General features: G+C 47.5%; 1 protein-coding gene across 11 annotated transcripts in view; it reads left to right on the top strand.

The window, feature by feature from the left end:
- The window catches only part of GPR161 (G protein-coupled receptor 161), a 57,752-nt gene that overhangs the window by 17,242 nt on the left and 20,358 nt on the right, over positions 1-20,152 (top strand). For all 11 annotated transcript variants that reach the window (XR_004351554.1, XR_004352169.1, XM_032646916.1 and 8 more), the window contains 2 exons: positions 9,100-9,517; positions 16,508-17,232. Coding sequence is in view for 9 of the 11 variants with exons in the window: in XM_032641686.1 (XP_032497577.1) it covers positions 9,100-9,517; positions 16,508-17,232 (1,143 nt within the window). In the remaining 2 variants the exon portion in view is untranslated. The remainder of the gene's footprint in view (positions 1-9,099; positions 9,518-16,507; positions 17,233-20,152) is intronic.

The following is a 20,152-nucleotide window of genomic DNA, read 5'->3' as shown; positions in this document are numbered from 1 at the left end:
AGAAGAAAAGGTTAAGAAGGTCTCCAGCAGGAGGCTGAGGAAGGTAGAGCTGTGCTGAGGAGTCGGCCTAATCTTGAGAAAGGGAAGGTTCCTGGTACCAGTGTCCAAAGAGGTGGGGTCTTGACGTGTTATATGCAGATCATGGTGTATCAGAGTATCAGTCAGGATTCTTTAAGTTGCAAGTGCCAGAAACCCTGCCAAATTAGCATAAGTGAAGGAGAAAATTCACCAGCTCATATAACTGAGAACAAGAAAATTCAGAATCACACATTATTTCATCAGCATTTGTGAATGGATTCATTGCGTGTTCTCCCTGCCCCCTTCTTTTTCTCTCTTGCTCTCTTTCTCTCTTTCCCCCTTTCTCCCTCTCTCTCTCATTCTCTCACCTTTATTTGCCTGTAAGCACTTTCCATGTAGTGTCCAAGATGGCCAGCTGCTGTAGCCCCAGGCTCATGGTATCAGCCTACCAGCCCCATGGTAGGCTAGTCTGTCCTCCGGCTGTTCCAGCCAAAGTCCTGGGTCATGTGACCATGGCCTAAGAATACGGGAAGGGTCCTCTCCCAAAGTAAAATCAGGGTGAACGCTTCAGATAGAAGCCATAGTATGAAGTGAAGGCTCACCGTGTGCCAGACGCTGTTCTAGGCACTTGATACAAATAAAGACACTGTTCTTTTTTACAGGAGCTGGGCTTCAAACCCAGGCAGACTTCAGAGTCTATACACTTAACCACCATGCCACACAACCTCTGACAAGTATAGGGTAACAGCCATATGAGCAGGAAAAAAGTCCACTATAAGTCAATGAAAATCAGAGTTCTAGGTAAAAATATGAGGTGGGACTAGAACATATCCAAATTTATACAGTTAAATAAGGGAAAGCGAGGGCATCCACCTTTATATTGTAGTAATTCTGTTTTTGCAAAGCAAGGCATTTCTAGAATTATTTCTTGGGAATTAGCATGCAGGCCAGTTTATAAAACACAATAGATACCTGTCTCAATATTCTATAGTGTTGCCTTGTTTGTTAACCCAAAATGATATTGATCACTCCCTCGAGTGACAAGATTTGGCTTTGAATGACCTGAAGCTGTTGCCAGTCTAATCCAGCAGACGTGTCACCGTCTGTGGGAATATTCAAGAGAACTGAAGGCAGTTCCCAAAGAGGACTGACTGATACTTGGAGCCGTGACAGTAAAGACAAGGACCCGCACATCCAGCCTTCCCTGGTGACCTGACTGAGAGGGCTGGCTCTCTTTCCCAGGAATAATTTCCGATACATTTATTCAAACCTCAGTCATGTTCCAGTGGTGTAAAGTGATTTATTTGGTCATGGCAGGACGTGGAGAGTGTGGGAGTCTGAAACACCTTCGTGTCTGGCAGCAGCACTGGCCAGGAGAGTGGTAAATGTGAGTCACACTTGAATCTGCTTCCATTCAAATGGGCCCTGGGTAAGCTGGCCGCCTGCCAGGAAGCCTTCCCTGGCTGGGACACTCCACATCCTCTCTCTTGTTAAAGTACACCCCTGGGGAATTTGCTGGGGCTTGTGCCTTTCCCTCTCTAGGCCTCCTGGCAGAGGCTGGGGCTTTGGATTTCCCTGGGTGGTCAGCTCTTTGACCGCGTTCCCCCACGCCTCCCGGAGAGGGCTGTAGCTGAGGACCTCAAGGATAGCACTCAGCCCTGGGCTCTCTGATTCTGGCATTCACTGGTGTCCCTGCTAATAGGGCCACTAGAGAGCCACCAGGTCAAGTAATACTTTATTCCTTCCCCCTCCCCTTTTGGATTGAAAGTTTTGCATCCTATTTTTATTCTTTTAGTGGCTACTTTTATAATGTTAACACTCATATTCAACTTAACAATGACCGAGTTTTGAAGGCTAGTCATTAATCAACAAATAATTATTGAGTTACCTACTATGTGCCAGGCACTTGTCCAGGTGCTGGGAAAACAGCCATAACCAAGTCTGCCCTGAGTACAAAGTAACTTGGAATATTTTTACTCCAGTCATACTTCTAAGAGCTCCCATTTTGCTTAGTGTTTTAATTTCCTCTTGTTTTCAAAGCTCCCAAGTTAGCTATTTTTATAAAATTTGTTGTCGATGTTTAACTTTTAAAATTTAATTGTTTGCAGTTCTGATTTTAGATTCATCCATATAGTTACCATTTTCTTTTCCTTATTTCTGGATTCAGTTTCCTTCATGAATTGTACCTTTAAGGGGATCATTCAATAAGGAGTGATTAGTAAACATTCAGTCTCTGCTTGCCTCAAAACTATGTTGTGCCCTCTCTTGAATGGTATTATAGAACTTTAAGGCAAGAGTTCTTTTCCTTAGCACTTCCAAGAGATCATTCCACTGTTTTCTTCAAAAGAAGAGTCTGCTGTTTATCTAATTGTTACTTCTGTATAGGAATTTTTTTTTTTTTTTTTTTTTGCGGTACGGGCTCCGGATGCGCAGGCTCAGCGGCCATGGCTCACGGGCCCAGCCGCTCTGCGGCATGTGGGATCTTCCCGGACCGGGGCACAAACCTGTGTCCCCAGCATCGGCAGGCGGACTCCCAACCACTGCGCCACCAGGGAAGCCCAGAAAATTTGTTTTTACCATTTTCTCTTTATCTTAGTGTTTGTCATTTTTCGTTGTGATGCACCTTGGTATAGACTTTTTCTGACTTATCCTTAGAACCTGATATGCTCTTTTGTTCTAAGGACTCATGTGTTTCTTTAATTCTAGAAAATGTTCAATTATACCTCTAAATAATGCATCAACCTTAATGTAGGCAGTGTAGGTCCACCCTAATGTAAGTTGGATGCTTTTGACTCAAGTAACAGACACCTAACTGAAAATAGCTTTAAAAATAATTTTTACAAATGTATTACTTTGCATAACCAGAAGCCAGGATGAAGGTGACTTCCGGATTTGTTGATTCAGCAGCTCAGGGATCCAGGCTTTCTTCTTTGCCATGCTCAGCATGTTGGCCTCGCACCTCTAATGATCCCAAGGTGGCTGCCACAGCTCTGTGCTCTCTAGTGCTTTTGTGAGATCAAAGCAGCTTTTCCCGGAAATCCACTGACTTCTGCTCCTGACTAATATGCCAGAATTGCAAGGAGAAAGGCAACACAATGATTTGTTTAGCCCACTCAGGACTCTGAGAACCAGGCATCCGATCAGCCTTCTCTGAGTCACTGGAGAAAGATTGGACACCAAAACAAAGTCAGAGGTCTGCCAGTAAGGGAAAAAAACCTGACACTGGTTGCTGGATAGGCACCCAACAGTATCTGCTGCCCTTTCTCTCTAATCTCTCCTGATGCCACTTCTTTCGAACATACGTTGAATCTTCTTAACCTGCTCTTCGTGTATCTTGACTTTTATTTCATATTTTCATTTTCTTAATCTTTTTTTTGTTGCATTCTGGGTAACTTCCTCAGAGCTGTTTTCCGGTTCACCGTCTTTGTCTTTAGCTAAATCTGCTGCTCTGCATACCCATTGAGTTTTACATTTTGTTAGCTAAAATTTTAAGTTCTAGGCTTTCTATTTGGTTCTTTTTCACAGTTGCTTATTATTTTTTTCATGATGTCTTATTCTTTCATTATGGTTTCTACCTCTTTTCCTTTTAAAGCTTTTAATTGTATTTATATTATGGTCTCTTTTATATTTTTCTATTAATTCAGGTTCTGGGAATGTCAATTCTCCTGGTTTTTGTTTTGTGGATTCTCCCTCATGGCAAATGCTGTGCACTCACTTTCATTAAATGTTGGTTTTGTGAGTGTGGAAATTCACTACAGAGCCATTTTGTGTTTACTTTGGCCAGCATTAATTTTTGCACGAATTTATTAGCTTGGATTTCTGCACCACGCAGAATTTATAAACTTGGTACCCTCATCAGCATGGCACATGTCTCAGTGTTTGATTTCTCATGGAAAAAAACTTTAGTGCTCCACCCAGAGCTTCAGGTAGATGACTGTTTTTGCCACTTCCCTTTGCCAGTAAGAGGAGTTTTTCTGATTCTTTTTCATGGAGGAGGCAGCCCTTCTAGAACCCACTCTTTAGGCAGGATATTGGTTCCAGTTCTCTGCCTTGTGGAACCCAAAGTCATCCTCCCACATAAAAAATCTCAGCCCAGGGCTTCCCTGGTGGCACAGTGGCTGAGAGTCCACCTGCCGATGCAGGGGACACGGGTTCGTGCCCCGGTCCGGGAAGATCCCACGTGCCACGGAGTGGCTGGGCCCGTGAGCCATGGCCACTGAGCCGGCGCGTCCGGAGCTTGTGCTCCGCAGCGGGAGAGGCCACAACAGTGAGAGGCCCGCGTACTGCAAAAAAAACCCCTCAGCCCTAGGGGTCTTGAACTAGGTCTAATACCCTTTTGGCCACAGTTGTGAGATTACAACTCTGGCTTTGAGTTTTCTCTCTGTTTCTGTTACCTATGGATTTCCCTTTCTTTTTCCAAGGTTGGCTTTTTTTTTTTTTTTTTTTTTTTAAATTTTGGGTCATATCTAACCCAGCCTTTCTATGAATTTGGAGTAGGAAAGGTGTTCCCATCAGCTGAGTTCACCACGTTCCCAGAAATGATTCCCATAATAAGTGAGAAACACTGCTTTGCTTGGGTAAAGTAATTATACCTTATCAAGTTCTTCCTGTTCACTGTCTCATTTGCCTTTTTTCTTTATTAAAAAATATTTTTCTTTTATTTGTGTTTATTTTATTGATGTATAATTGCTGTACAATATTATATATGTTACGGGTGTACAAAATAGTGATTCATGGTTTTAGAGGTTGTACTCCATTTATAGTTATTATAAAATGTTGGCTATATTCCCCGTGTTGTACAATATATCCTTGTAGCTAATTTTATACCTAATAGTTTGTACCTCTTAATTCCTTAGCCCTATATTGCCCTGTTCCTCCGCTATCCCCATGGTAACCACTAGTTCTCTATATCTGAGTTGGCTCCTTTTCCATTATATTCATTAATTTGTTTTAATTTTTAGATTCCACATATAAGTGATAACATATAGTATCTGTCTTTCTCTGACTTATTTCACTTAGTGTAATAGACTCCAAGTCCATCTATGTTGTTGCACATGGCAAAAAGTAGGGTTTTTTTTTACATTCTTTTTTTTATTGTGGTAAAAGTCACATAATATAAAACATACTGTTTTAACCATATTTAACTGTACTCTGTTTTTATGAAAGGCATGGTTCGTCCTCACTCCCAGGGACAGTCCATTGGGGATAAAGAGGAGCATGCTGGTGATTACAAGGCATATTAGGGCAACACTATGCTTTGCTTGGGAAAAGTAATTATACCTTATAAAGTACTTTCTGTTCATTCTCTCATTTGCCTTCTATATTATATTTTTAATTTCTTAATTTTTCTGACTGCATTCTGGGAAATTTCCTTGAACCTGTTTTTTTTTTTTTTTTTTTGCGGTACGCGGGCCTCTCACTGTTGTGGCCTCTCCTGTTGCAGAGCACAGGCTCCGGACGCGCAGGCTCCGCGGCCATGGCTCATGGGCCCAGCCGCTCTGCGGCATGTGGGATATTCCCAGACAGGGGCACGAACCCGTGTCCCCTGCATCGGCAGGTGGACTCTCAACCACTGCTCCACCAGGGAAGCCCCGAACCTGTTTTTATATTTATATTTGAAGAGTGATTTCATACTGATGCCTGCAATAACCAAGCTAACACCACAGGGTTCTTCTTCACCTTTCTCTATTCTGTAATTCATACCTCCTTTCTCCCATGATTAGAAATGTGTTTCCCAACATAAGCATGTATACTCAGTTGCTGTACACTCAAAAGAATTGTAAACTTAAAACACCATTAACAACATCTAACCTACTAAGTAAACTTAGTTCTCTTGTCTTTACAATATATGCCATTAAGAGTTTACAGTCAAAATATCATATTTAAAAGCTACTTGACTTAATTATTTTCTCTGTATGATTATGTTATCAATCTAATATAACTTAGCCTTATTTTTTTTCAGTTTGCAGTCAATTTTATATCTACTTTTTGCATCCATTTTTATTTAACTTTTTTAGTATGTAAAATATTTACTTGGTTCAAAAGGCAAAACTGTAAAAACATACTGAGAGAAGTCCACTTCCATCTGTATCTTTGTTTCTGGTTATCTTTCCTATTTTTCTTTTTGTATAAGTAAGCATATATTTATGTATATTTTATGGGCAAATGTATTTTTATTTCCCCCTTTTTCTCACATATTTTCTTTTTATAACAACTACTGCCTCAATGAATAAAATAACCATGGGCATCTGTTACTTAATATTACGAACTTATGTCTTCAGGATAAATATCTAGAAATGGAATTGCCGGATCAAAGGCTCTGTGCCTGTGTAGCTTGGTTAGGTATTGCCAAATCCCCCTCCCTAGGGCTGTTACATTTTGCATTCCCATGTGGAGCGTTGGAGAATGCCTGCTTCCTCCCAGCCGCACCGGCAGTGACTGTTGCCAAGCTTTTGAACCTTTAGTGGCACGAAAGGAAAGAAATGGTACCTCAGTGTAGTTTTAAAGTGCATTCCTCTTATTTTGAAGAAATGGGGCATCTTTTCATGTGTTTAAGTACAATTGGTATATCTTTTTCTGTGAACTCTGTCTTTTTTTTCTAGTTTTATTGAGATATAATTGACACATAACATTGTACAATTTCAGATGTACAACAGGATGATTTGATATACGTGTATATTGCAAAAAGATTACCACTATAAATTTGGTTAACATCCGTCATCTCATATCGTTACACTTTTTTAAAATGTCTTTTACTCACTTTTCTATCTTTTTCTCTCTCTTTATTTTTAAGTTAGAATGATTAGTCCTGTGATATGTTTTAAATATTCTCTCCCATTTTGTCATTCGTCTAACGATTCGGAATTTGTTTTCTTTACCACACTGTTATCACTTAGGCAGTTAAGTATAACATGCTTATGTAGGACTTTATTTTGAGACACCAGTTAATAATTTACTTATAAGAGTGAACAAAATTCAGAACTCAAAAAATAAAAGCAAAACCCAGAAATAAGCTTACAAAGACACAGACATAGAAGGCATAATTCTAAAGTATATTTACTGCACAAAGCTAGGGTACCTAACGTATTGCATAACTGAATCAAAATTCAGAATATTTTAGCGGCCTGGAAATACGGGCCAAAAGGCACAAAGTAAAATTTAGTAGACATAACGTTTTGTATTTAGACTTAAAAACACTAATGCCATACATTTAAGCCTGGGGACACCTGCCTTCACAGAAACTCAAATGTGTGTAAACTTTGGGTTTTAATTGACCACACATTTATGTAAGTCCAGCAGGGTAATATGGTTGCCAAAAGAAAATGCACTCCTAGAGTGAATAGTATCAGAAGATTATCCTGATCATGGAGAAAATTGTCCCTTTATGCACTTACTAGACCATGTCCAGAACGGTACGTTCAGTCTTGGGGTCCACAAATCAAGAGGGTCGTTGACATCCATGGGCAAGTCCAAAGCAGGGAGTCTGAGTTAGTAAAGAGTCTAGAAGTCACATCAGGAACCTGGGAGTTTTAATCTGGAGAAAAGAAAGCAAGTAATCTGTGAAGTATTTGAAGGCTGTCAAGGGGAGGAGGGATTAGAATTATTTGATGTTACTCAAGCTCGTAGCATCTGTGGTTGTGACCTACGAGTGCGCCTGTTGGTAAAGGGAGACTTTCTAACTGGCCTTTAGGGCTGCTGGGAAGAGGAAGAGCCGCCTTCCTCACCTACCAGCTCCCTATGGCCAAAGGTGTCTGGACAGAGGTGCCAGGTCAGGCGGGCGCTGTCGGGAAGGCTCTGCTGCTGTGTGTAGGCAGTCTAGGCACCAGGGTTCTTGCTTTCTGGCTCGGGGAAAGCAATCTTTCCTTCCTTTCCGGTGTATTCTCTTTGCTGAGAACAAGAGCAGGTGGGGAAAGTGATCTGTGGGATTTTTTTTGGCTGATTCAAGTAGATGAAACTTTTGGAGAAACATTCGTCTGTAGGATTGAATGTTAAAATGTGTCAACCTTGAGTTTTCAGCAAGATCCGGAGCCAGCGTCCCAAGAGCAGGGACTGCCCCTTGTTGAGAACGGTGTTTGTGGGCAAAGACCTCAAACTGTGCCTCCTCTTACCCATTTATCATTAGTGTCAGCTCCTTGCCCTCCCTCACCGTGGCTGATGAGAGCAGTAGTGATGCCTCAGTATGAACTGTACTTGTTTAAACCCTGCTTAGGGATCGCAGAATGATTCCTATGCTAATCTTATTGTCCAACTTGAATGGGCACATGAATCAACTGGGGACGGCATTAACGTTTAGGTTCTGATTCAGCAGTTCAGAGGTGGGCATGAGATTCTGCATCTCTAGTGAGCGCCGGGTGATACTGATGCTGCTGGTTCAGGGTCCACCCTGCATTGCGGGAGTCAAAAGCAGCAGTCCGCCTAGCCCAGGTGGACTGAATCAGAATCACCTGCCCTGTGGTTGTCTAAAATGCAGACTCCTAGGGATGGAGCCCAAGAATCAGCTCTTTGAGCTGGTACTGCAGGTGATTCTTAGGTACATTAAAGGTTTTGAACCACTGGTCCTGGAGAGAACGGACAGGGTGGTTTAGACTCAGGGAGCGGGAGTGGACTTCCCTGGTGGCTCAGTGGTTGAGAGCTCACCTGCCAATGCAGGGGACACGGGTTCGAGCCCTGGTCTGGGAAGATCCCACATGCTGCGGAGCAACTAAGCCCACGTGCCACAACTACTGAACCTGCGCTCTGGAGCCTGCGAGCCACAACTACTGAAGCCCGTGCTCCTAGAGCCTGTGCTCCGCAACAAGAGAGGCCCCCGCTCGCTGCAACTAGAGAAAGCCCGCATGCAGCAACAAAGACCCAATGCAGCCAAAAGTTAAATAAATAAATAAATAGATAGATTGGGGGAACACATCGTTCACAGGGACACAGTGAGTCGCATAGAAAGTCGGTTGTAGAAAGCTGGCCACTTCCGTAGAGCTTGCGTGGAGACGACTGGCTGGGTGACCTGGGGCCTCTGCAGCTCTTCTGTAAAGTGCACATGCTATGGATTGATGACTGCTCTCCTGTCTCTGGGTCTTGTCTTTCCAGTCGTCCAGCATGCTCTGCCCACCCGCCGCCGAGGCGCACTGACCATGAGCGTCAACTCCTCCCTCAGCCACAGGAAGGAGCTGAGTAACCTCACCGAGGAGGACGGTGGCCAAGGGGGCGTCGTCGTCACCGAGTTCATCGCCATTGTCGTCATCACCATTTTCGTCTGCCTGGGCAACCTGGTAATCGTGGTCACCTTGTACAGGAAGTCCTACCTCCTCACCCTCAGCAACAAGTTCGTCTTCAGCCTGACCCTGTCCAACTTCCTGCTGTCCGTGCTGGTGCTGCCTTTCGTGGCGACCAGCTCCGTTCGGAGGGAATGGATCTTCGGTGTGGTCTGGTGCAACTTCTCGGCCCTCCTCTACCTGCTTATCAGCTCGGCCAGCATGCTCACCCTCGGGGTCATCGCCGTCGACCGGTAAGCTTGCATCACACTCAGAGAATCGAAGGGTTTAGGAGTGTGGGTGAAGGGGGGACCTGAGAGATCATGTGGGCTGTGCCCTCCAAGCTGCCTCAGTTCCTCGGGAGGGTGTCACGTCTGTGCTGGGGAGGGTGAGAAAGCAGAGTTCTGCCTCTTCCTGTATCCCCTCAACCAGAGCACCTCTGATTTTATCTGGTCTAGCTTGCATGTAGTTGGGGACTTCCCTGGTGGTCTAGTGGTTAAGACTCTGCGCTTCCAGCTGCAGGGGACGTGGGTTCGATCCCTGGTCAGGGAACTAAGATGCCACATTCTGTGCAGCGTGGCCAAAAAATGAGAAAAACAAATTAGAAAGAAAAGTTCTATTAACTTCCGCTTCTCAGTTGATAGTTGAGAAACAGAAGCTGAGGAAGGTGACGTGGCAGAGGAGGTGTCAGATCCAGGTCTTCCCCAAAGTGCTGCCTGCTCTCTGTTGCTTTGGGTTGGGCCAGAGCTGCACCAGGGCAGCCCAAAGAGGAAATACTCTCTATCCTCCACAGTGCAAGGGCCTGAACATCAGCTCAGTCCTGGATGGAAGGAGAGCAGGGGAAGGGAAGACAACGCAGGGAGTAAAGATGGTGGCACCTGGGAGAGACAGTGTGTGCTTTAAGACATCTGGGCTGTCCCTTCTTGTGGCATAGCTGTCTCTAACAGCAAGGAATAGTACTGCTGACGCCCCTCAGCTCTATCTAGAAGGTTCTTCCAGATTCCTACGTTAGGCTGTCAGATTTAGTTGTTAAAGTCCTGTAGGCTTTGACAGTGAGTTTCCGACCCCTGGAGTCTTCTTTATTAGGATTTTGCCAGTGGTCACTTCATTCATCCCAGGCAAGGGTTCAACTGTACAAGGGCAGAGGGGGGGAGATTCAGATTCTCTGTGATTTATAGAATTGGGGAGGGAGTCAGGGAAAACACAGAGGGGTTCCCCAGGGCTGTCGTCACTGGGTGACACGAGTCCCCTGGCTCCCTTGGGATCGTCCATTTTTGAGCCGATGAGTGGTGGCTGGATGGTCTACCCAAGGTGCAGGCCTCCACTAGGGCCGAGGCCAGAATCCTTTCAGGCCTCTGCACCTGAGGGGGGTTAGAGTGAAGGAAGCCATTGGTCAGAACTAATCAGGTGGCTTCTCCAAATATCTTCTTTCCCCCCAACAAAAGAAAATAATACCAAAAATAGAAAGAGTACAATAAGAAATATCCATAATCCCACCAATCAGGAGCAATCACTGTTTACTTTTGTTTGTTTGTTTGCGGTACGCGGGCCTCTCACTGCTGTGGCCTCTCCCGTTGCGGAGCACAGGCTCCGGACGCGCAGGCTCAGTGGCCACGGCCCACGGGCCCAGCCGCCCCGCGGCATGTGGGATCCTCCTGGACCGGGGCACGAACCCGTGTCCCCTGCATCGGCAGGCGGACTCGCAACCACTGCGCCGCCAGGGAAGCCCTACATTTTTTTAGTATACTTGCCTCCAGAGATTTTTGGCCGCATGCAGTAAATTTAGAAAATAGACTCAAGGCACATGTGGTTTTGTGACCTGCTTTTTCACTTAACAAGTGATTGTGAGCATTTTTCCCACCTGCAGATATCCCTGGAGAACATGATTTTGAATGGTTACGTGGTATTCCGTCCTCTGGATGGACTGTAGTTTATTTTTACAGTCCCCTGTTAGCTTACTATTTTATATAGCACTTTGATGAAGATGTATGTCTGTGGAATTGTGTTTTCAGTCACAGTAAACACACTTTGAAGATTCTTGATGTGTAAAAGGCGGGCTCCCCTTCAGAAGCTTGTACAGGTTATTACTTCAGCAGCCGTTCATCGGCATCCTGTCAAGACTGATAATAAGCACTGCAGACATAACTGGAAGTCTGTTGGCAGTAGGATGGGATGGGGAGTCGTTACTTTTGGGATATCCCGTCCTGGGTCCTGTGGAAGGTGGAGTGGGGGCCAACAGCTCAGGAGCAGAGCGGGGAAGTCGGTTTTTAGATGCCTCTCGCAGAACTGTGTATACGTGGATGCTCAGTAAGTGAAGGCAGCTCTCGGAGGCCGTATACTGCTTACTTGGATCTGAGGTCTAGGTAAGCGAGAGTGCGATTTCCACCAGCAAGCATGCCCGATTCTCAAATCACGCCATCAAAATGCATCAAACGAGAGAGCATTTGCCTCTTTCGACGCCTTGCTCTTTCACGCTGGGAATATCTGCTGGGTGTCTGCTCTGTGAAAGGCCCTGTGCTAAATCCTCGGATGGCAGGATACAGCATGAGCAGGACGCAGCCCTTGCCCACCAGGAGTTCACAGCTTCATGGCAGAGGCTGACCCGTGGGTCCTGATGTGACCACAAAGCAGAATTAAGCGCTATGACAGCTCCCGTGGCTGCTTCTGATGGCAGGGCCTGCAACGCTCTGGGGAAAAGGGGACATTTGAGCTAAGTCCTAACAGTGAATAGGATGGTAGGGGCCCTTCCGAATGAAGAAGCCGCCTCCATTTATTCATTTGATTAAACAGTTATGGAGGACCTAACGTATGCCTGGCCAGGTGATTGGTGCTGGGAACGCGCAGCTGAAGGAGATGAACAGACACGCTGAGGAATTCGCGGTGTTGGGGGGTAGACATGTGGCCAGGTAATTTTAGGACCATGTGGTGTGTATGCAGAGCCAGTGTGTTGAAGGTGCTGTGAGAACGCAGAGGAGGGAGCAAGGCCGGAAGTGGTGAAAAAGCATGGCGTGTGGGACACAGCTGGAGACCAGGGGAAACAGCTGGTCACGGAAGAGGTGACGCACGTGAACAAATGGGCGTCACCGGTCATCTCACCAGAGATTTAATCCAGGCACCCCAGACCCCACGGCCCGCGCCAGGGTCACCCAGTGACAGAGCCGTGAGTCGAGCAAGGGCTTCTGCCTCTCCCAGCGATGACAAGTCACCAAGGCCTGGTTGTCTCTGGAAAATAGATCATTTCCTCCTGCGAGCGTAGCAAGATGGATTTGGCCATCACAGTGCTTTGCCCAGATCTTTGACTATAAGATATAGACTGCTGTAAAATTTGGTGTCTTCAAATATTTTCATGGCAGATACGATTAATTTTTTTTATTATTGGTCATTCGTGTGGCTAAAAATACAAATTGACTGGACCAGCGAATCGATCATGTTCATATAAATGATCACCATCTGACCAGGATTTCAAACACCCCTTCCCCTGGCCCCACGAATTTTAGGGAATTAAATTTACTTGATATTAGTGATTTTGAAGGTTGCATATTTGCCTTCTATGTTGGAAACCTAAAGATGCAGCTTTGTGTGGGTGTGTGTGTGTGTGTGAGAGAGAGAGAGAGAATGAGAAAGAGAGGGAGAAGCAGAGACAGAGAGAGGTGGAGGGGATGGGTAGGAAGGAAGGGAGAGTGAGAGGGAGGGAAGCAGGCGAGAGGAGGCAGTAGTAAAAGATAAGTGAGGAGAGAGGAGAGAAGAATAAGAGAACGGGGGTGGAAGAAAGAGATGGGAACATCGGTAAGAAAGTGGAAGGAAACAAGGGCGGGGGGCATGATCTCTACTAGAATGTGTTGCATGCTAGTCACCTGCCGGGGACCGCACTATGCCGTTAACAAATGTAGATCCCAGCTAATCCTCACAACGACCCTATCAGTCCTCATTTTGCAGAAGAGCCTAGCGAGGTTTTGCAAACTCGCCCAAGTCCACATGGCCGGTAAGTAACTCGGCCAGTTTCTGAGATGCTAAAGGCTTTGGTTTTAGGGTTCTTTTGGCTAAATGCACATACATGGCAATGCTCAAATCTACACCTTTATCAAGATATAAACATGCCAACATCTGTCCACAAAAGGAATTTTTTTAATGGGTTTCATAGATTTGAAACTTCATTTTTTAAACTTAAGCCTCATTTAGGCCTAGTTGCAGGTTCAAAGGAATATATAGAACAAAAGCAACTCCCTATTCCCTGCAGGTTAATACAGGCCAAAACGGAGGGGTTTTCCATACTCTTAGCTGTCTTCTGAAGCTCTCCATCTTTTCTCCAACAACTCATTTTTAGACACGAGCCCAAGCACCACCGTTGGTCCCCAAAGAGCCTTTTGTGATGTCACGTGTAACTTCAAAGTGGTAATGCCCGTAGGGGCTCCAATGCTTAGCTCTCCTGCCACGAGATCACCCACTTAGATAACGACCCCTGTTTTTACTTTTTTTTTTTTTTTTTTGCGGTACGCGGGCCTCTCACTGTTGTGGCCTCTCCCGCTGCGGAGCACAGGCTCTGGACGCACAGGCTCAGCGGCCATGGCTCACGGGCCCAGCCGCTCCACGGAATGTGGGATCTTCCCGGACCGGGGCACGAACCCGTGTCCCCTGCATCGGCAGGCGGACTCTCAACCACTGCGCCACCAGGGAAGCCCCGTCATAATGATTTTGATGACTGGTTGAATGTGGCTGGTCAGAGGAGACGGGGACAAGCTCATGTTCCCCAGGCCTGGCCTCCCACACCTACCTGTACACTCACCCATGAAGTGTTGCCTGAGGTCAGAGTGCCTGCACGAGTTTTAAATGGGCAGAAGAAAGTAGGAATATCCGCCTTGTTTCTTTTTTTTTTTTTTTTGCGGTACGCGGGCCTCTCACTGTCGTGGCCTCTCCCGTTGTGGAGCACAGGCTCCGGACGCGCAGGCTCAGCGGCCATGGCTCACGGGCCCAGCCGCTCTGCGGCATGTGGGATCTTCCCGGACCGGGGCACAAACCCACGTCCCCTGCATCGGCAGGCGGACTCTCAACCACTGCGCCACCAGGGAAGCCCTGTTTCTTTTTAAAAGTGGAGAAAACCTTCCTGGAAGTGCCCCCAATCCCACACCAGCAAACTCCCCTCACATTTCATTTGCTAGATGATGTCACACAGGTCAGTGCCTCAGCTGGTCACCTGGCAAGGGAGGGGATACCACCAGCATGGCCTGATTCATCCCCTGGTGCTTAGAAAGGCCCAGCGTCCCCTGTGGTCACAGCAGTTTTGCAGGAGCAAGATAGGGATTCTGTCTTCAGGAAGGAAGGGGGAAAGGTCAGTGCACAATGTCCCAGCTCTGTCCCCGCTGCCATCTAAAGGGAGGCCCGATCCAGCCCTTTCCCCCCACTCGAGCCCATTCTGTCCTTGGAGCAGATCTATGCCAGACGTTGTGATTCCCATCTTCCTGGTGAAGGAACTGAAGCTCTGAGAGCTTAGCTCAGCTACCCAAGGTCACACAGCTAGTGGACAGCAGAGTCGCCATCTGAACCCAGGGATCGCTAACTCCAAAGGCATGCTTCTTTCACGGGGCTGCACGGCCTTTGCAAGATGCGAACCCAGATGCCAGCAGAAGACAGGAATTGCTTTACCCCAGGCTCTGTGCAGGGGTTCTGTAATCCATACCATAATCACGGTGGTTTCCTCTCATCAGGCTCCACGCTCAGAAACACTCCTTCCAGGCTGGACCTTGGTGGGGCCTCGAGGCTTGAGACCAGCAGTCCCCGTCTTGCCTCTGATTTGGAAGGCCTTTCATCCAGGGACCCCTCCATGAGAGCCTGCCCCAGGTGGTAATTCAGGCCATGGCCCCTGTGCCTGAGCTCTAGTGCCCAGGGGTGACTCAGGAAGGTCCTGGTGGAGCAGTTGCTTCACAGGTGTTGTGTGAGGCTCATAGCCATAGTCATCTCCTAAGGTCCCGCCTGTAGCAGGCAGCCTCAGTGTGGTCACCCCTGTCCCGCCGCACGTTGCCCTCCTGCAGAAGCTCCACCATTAAAGAACATTTCCTTTGGATAAAATGTCCAGGTGGGGAGGCTGGTGGTTTACTTTCAACCCCATGGTCTAAATCCTCCCACCCACTCCAGTTAAAGCGTCAGAGCTCAGCTGGCTGGCAAGGCTCTGCACGCCCCGGCCCCCTGGCTCCTTTTCTCCCCGCGCACCATCACCCCGCGCCGGCCTGGTTGAGCTACAGGCAGCTTCCTCATTGAGCCGGTGCTCAGGTACATCTCCGCGTCTCGCCAAGGCTGGTGTTCTGCCTCAGCTGTTCCTGGGCCAGTGCCTCTGTTCTTTCAAGACCTGAGTTTGTGTGCCATCTGGTCCAGGAAGTCCGCCCTGACCCTGCAGTCTGGATCCGAGGCCCCTTCAATATGAATCAGTAGCTCTCCAGGCCTCTCTCCTTCTTCACAGAGCTGAGGGGTTAGGAACCACCCCTGGTCTGTGGACTCCCGAACAAGACGGTTTGCAGGGAATTGCTGGCATGTGCGCTGGGGACTGTAGAGTCAGGTTGCCCCGGGTTTTATCTTGTTTCTTCCCCTTCCTTATCTAGAGCAGATTATTTATCCTTTCTCTGCTGTTAAGATGAGGATAATGACAATGCCAGTCACTCTAAAGACTTCTTGTGAGGATTAAATATCCCCTTTCTGCTCCAGAGCCTCGTACCCTGCTTATGTGTCTGTCTCCCCCTGCACCTTTTTACCTGTATTCCCGGTGCATAGCACGGTGCTTGGCATGTGGCAGGCCTTCAGTAAACGTTCACTGAATGAATGTACCCCATAATCCTTAGATGTTCTTCTGGTTTCTGAGGACCCTCTGAAAACAGCTCTAAAAGGATTACTGTCAGAAACACAGAAGTGATCTGGCCTGATGCGTGATCCCTTAGAACTCCTGGAGATGCCTGAAGACTAGCCACACCCCGAAACGTGAGCGGGCTCTGGAAACAGGGCCGCCTGAGCTCTGTGTTCTTCCTGGTGTCCAGCCGTTCTCCGATGAAGAGTTCCACGGGGCTGTGTCACATGGCCAGTCTGTGACTTGTCCAGGGAGGGTTGAGAGAAGGTGCTACTTTTAGAAGCATTCACCCCATGGCAATGTTGAATGAGAGAAATCCAACAGAGCTCGCCACCTAGGAGAGCAGTGGGTGCCCCTCCTGGTGTGTCTTCTCTATTTTACTCATCTCCCTCACCTGCCTCCATTCTTTTTCTAGCTACTATGCTGTCCTGTACCCCATGGTGTACCCCATGAAGATCACAGGCAATCGAGCCGTGGTGGCGCTTGCCTACATCTGGCTTCACTCCCTCATCGGCTGCCTGCCACCTCTGTTTGGTTGGTCATCGGTGGAGTTTGACGAGTTCAAGTGGATGTGTGTGGCCGCGTGGCACCGGGAGCCTGGCTATACCGCCTTCTGGCAGATCTGGTGTGCCCTGTTCCCCTTCCTGGTCATGCTGGTGTGCTATGGCTTCATCTTCCGCGTGGCCAGGGTCAAGGCACGCAAGGTGCACTGTGGCACCGTGGTCCTTGTGGAGGAGGACGCGCACAGGAACGGGAGGAAGAACTCCAGCACCTCCACCTCTTCCTCGGGCAGTAGGAAGAACGCCTTTCAGGGCGTGGTCTATTCGGCCAACCAGTGCAAAGCGCTCATCACCATCCTGGTGGTCATTGGTGCCTTCATGGTCACTTGGGGCCCCTACATGGTCGTCATCACCTCTGAGGCCCTCTGGGGGAAGAACTATGTCTCCCCAACCCTGGAGACCTGGGCCACTTGGCTGTCCTTTACCAGTGCCATCTGCCACCCGCTGATCTATGGACTCTGGAACAAGACGGTTCGCAAGGAACTACTGGGCATGTGCTTTGGGGATCGGTATTACCGGGAACCGTTTGTGCAGCGGCAGAGGACTTCCAGGCTCTTCAGCATTTCCAACAGGATCACAGGTAACTTGGGAACTTGTCAGGGAAGGGATGCCCACCCTCAGGCGGGTGTAGCCTGTGGTCCTGCAGGCGCTCGGGCAGGTTGATGGGCGAGGTCTCAGACTCACTGCTGCTTCAGGGCTTAAAACACAGGTTTCCTTTGGGGAAGGAATATCCCAGAGTGTCCACTGTGATTCCCAAGCAGATTTCCTGAGCTCAGCAGTTCAAGGCAGGGTACACCAGAGTTCAGAAATCCGTGTTCTGTGACCACAGCCATGGCCCGCTGGCCTGGAGAGTAGATCTAGATAGATCTATCTAGAGAAAAAAGAACCCAAGCATTGGACCAGGCTGCCTTCACCTTTCAGTGTTCCTTGAAGGCAGGGTCCTCTTTAAAGCACTTCCTGCCCTCCTCAGCTACTCCTCCTGGACATACTCCGTCTTGGGCCTTTCCTCACGGGTCGGTGGTTTCCTCGTATTGTCGCTAATAATTCAGGACGTGTCGATGGCGGACCTCCACTCTCTCATTGAAATGTCACTATCTGGTGTGTGTACAGCTGCTCCTCCATTTGGTAATTTATTTCGGAGCTCACAGTTTCTGGACATGATCCCATCCCCTTTGATGAGACCCAGAGGAATTACTCTAGTGGGGGATAGATTTTTTTTTTTTTTAAACCTTTTTCTTTTGAGAGAATTTTGGACTCAGTGAAGAGTTGGGAAAACAGTACAGAGAATACCCATCCACCCAGCTTCTCCTAGTGCTAACATCTTGCCTGACGGTAGCACAGCTATCAAACCTAAGACATCGCCAGGGGTGCAGCGCTATTAACGGCTACAGACTCGACTCAGATTTCACCCATTTTCCCATTGATGTCCTTTTCTGTTCCAGGATCCCACGTTGTATTCAGTTGTCACATCTCCTTTGTCTTCTTCAGTCTTTGACAAGTCTTTTTTTTTTTCCTTGTCTTCCATGACTTGACACTTTTTGTAGAGTCCTGATCGGGGATTTTGTAGAAGGCCCCTCAATTTGCATGTAGCTCATGTGTTCTCAGGGTCACAATGAGGTAATACCTTTTCGGCAGGCAAGGCTGGGTGGCTGATGTGCTATTCCTAGTGAGCGTGCCGGGGGTACATATGTCAGTAGGTTGTCTTACTCGCTAGCTTTTACCCTGATCTCTCGGTTGATGTCTTAGCTTGGGCTGCTACAACAAACGACCGTAGACTGCATGGCTTAAACAACAGACATTCATTTTTTCACAGTTCAGGAGGCTGGAAGTCTGAGGTCAGGGTGGCAACATGGTTGGGTTCTGGTGAGGACCCTCTTGCAGGCTGTCCTTTTGCTGTGTCCTCCCATGGCGGAGGGCTGGGGAGAGGGACAGGAGAGAGCAAGGTCTCCGGTCTCTTCTTATAAGCACCCCACCCTCATGACCTCTTCTAAACCTCAGTACCTTCCCAAGGGCCCATCACATTGGGGGGTTCAGTGTATGAATTTGGTGGCAAGTACTTTCAGTCCCTATAGTTAAGGTGGCGTCTGCCAAGTTCCCCCACTGTAAATTCACTGTTTTTTCCATTGTCATTAATAAGTACAACATAGCAGATATTTTGAGGCTCGCACTGTTTGTAGCATGCACTCGTGGATCTTGCCCCTGCAGTTATGACTGTGTTGTTTGAGGGAGACTGTCATCTGGACAGGCTGTTGGAAGAGAGACTCTGAGGGCACTTATCAGACCATATTCAAGGAAAGCTCCAGTTCAGCCTGCAGTTCTAGTCTCTTGCCAGATGACTTTGGGCAACTCATGCTGCTCGAGATAATTTTTCCTCCTCAGGAAATAGGTCTTCCACCTACCCTCTCAAGAGAGTGGAAAGAAATAACAACTCTTAATTATCATGAATATTCAGTGGTAGTGATGATAGGAGTCTTTTCCATGTGGCAATTAAACAAACCAATGTCACTGATTTATCTCAGGGACTGATGGAGTGTTCCTTCTTGAGAAAGGAAGGAATTCTGGGACTTTTAATTTTAACTATAGGAGAAAAAAATCTCTCAGGAGCCCAGTATTTTAATTCCTGAAATGCCCACCCCCTGCCACTGGCAAGACCATGATTCCAAGTGTGACTTGTGAGCTAGGAGGAGTACATTCAGGGTTTGGTTTCATTTCACTGATGAACTTATTTGTTCAGATTTTGTAAAATCGCTTACCTTCTAGGCAAAAAAATAAAAATTAAAAAAAATTAAATGTTTTCGATTCCAATGAAGTTAAGAATGAGGAAGGGAAAAAAATGAGGAAGGAGAATGGAGGAGGAGAGGGTAGATAGAACAGAAAGAAACATCTGCTTTGGGGGCCAAGATTTTCCATGCAAGCCACTTGAGATTATCCTGGAAGAGTGTGTGAGGCCGTGAGAACAGGCGGAAAACACCCGCTGTGGTTGGGTTGGCAAGTCCAAGGCGGTGAGCAGTCTCCTCACTGAGGGAAAAGCAGTCTTGTGGGATGTGTTTGGGCTGGAGAGCATGTGGGATGATGGGTTCTGAGTTGCTGGCCTTCCCCTTGAATGGGAGCTGGGGGCATCCCTGCTGTCTCTTCCCGGGACGTCCTGACATCAGGAGGTGGGCAACAGCGTCAGCAGGAGTCTTGGAAAAAGAGCAGAATGCAGTGCCCACCCCAGCTCCGCGCTCTGCTCCAGCCACGCCAGGAATGCCCACAGCCTTTCTGGTCAGGAGGGAGAACTCTGCCTTCCACCTGGCATCCCTGGTAAGAAGGATGGTAAGATTTGTTCCAAAGCCAGCAAGAAAAGGCTCGGAGGCCCCGTCTCGGTTTTGTTCCTCTCCCTTTGCATTGGCATCTGCAAAGTTTTCACCAAAGGATTCAGTACACGGAATTATAAACTTTCCTAACCGTGCTTGTGAGCACAGGTGCGGTGAAGTGGCATTCCACAAACACCTGGCGCT

This window comes from Phocoena sinus, chromosome 1 (assembly GCF_008692025.1).
Source record: "Phocoena sinus isolate mPhoSin1 chromosome 1, mPhoSin1.pri, whole genome shotgun sequence".
NCBI classification, from domain to species: Eukaryota; Metazoa; Chordata; class Mammalia; order Artiodactyla; family Phocoenidae; genus Phocoena; species Phocoena sinus.
Note: the sequence above shows the minus strand (reverse complement) of the source record. Positions and strands in the feature narration are given on the sequence as shown.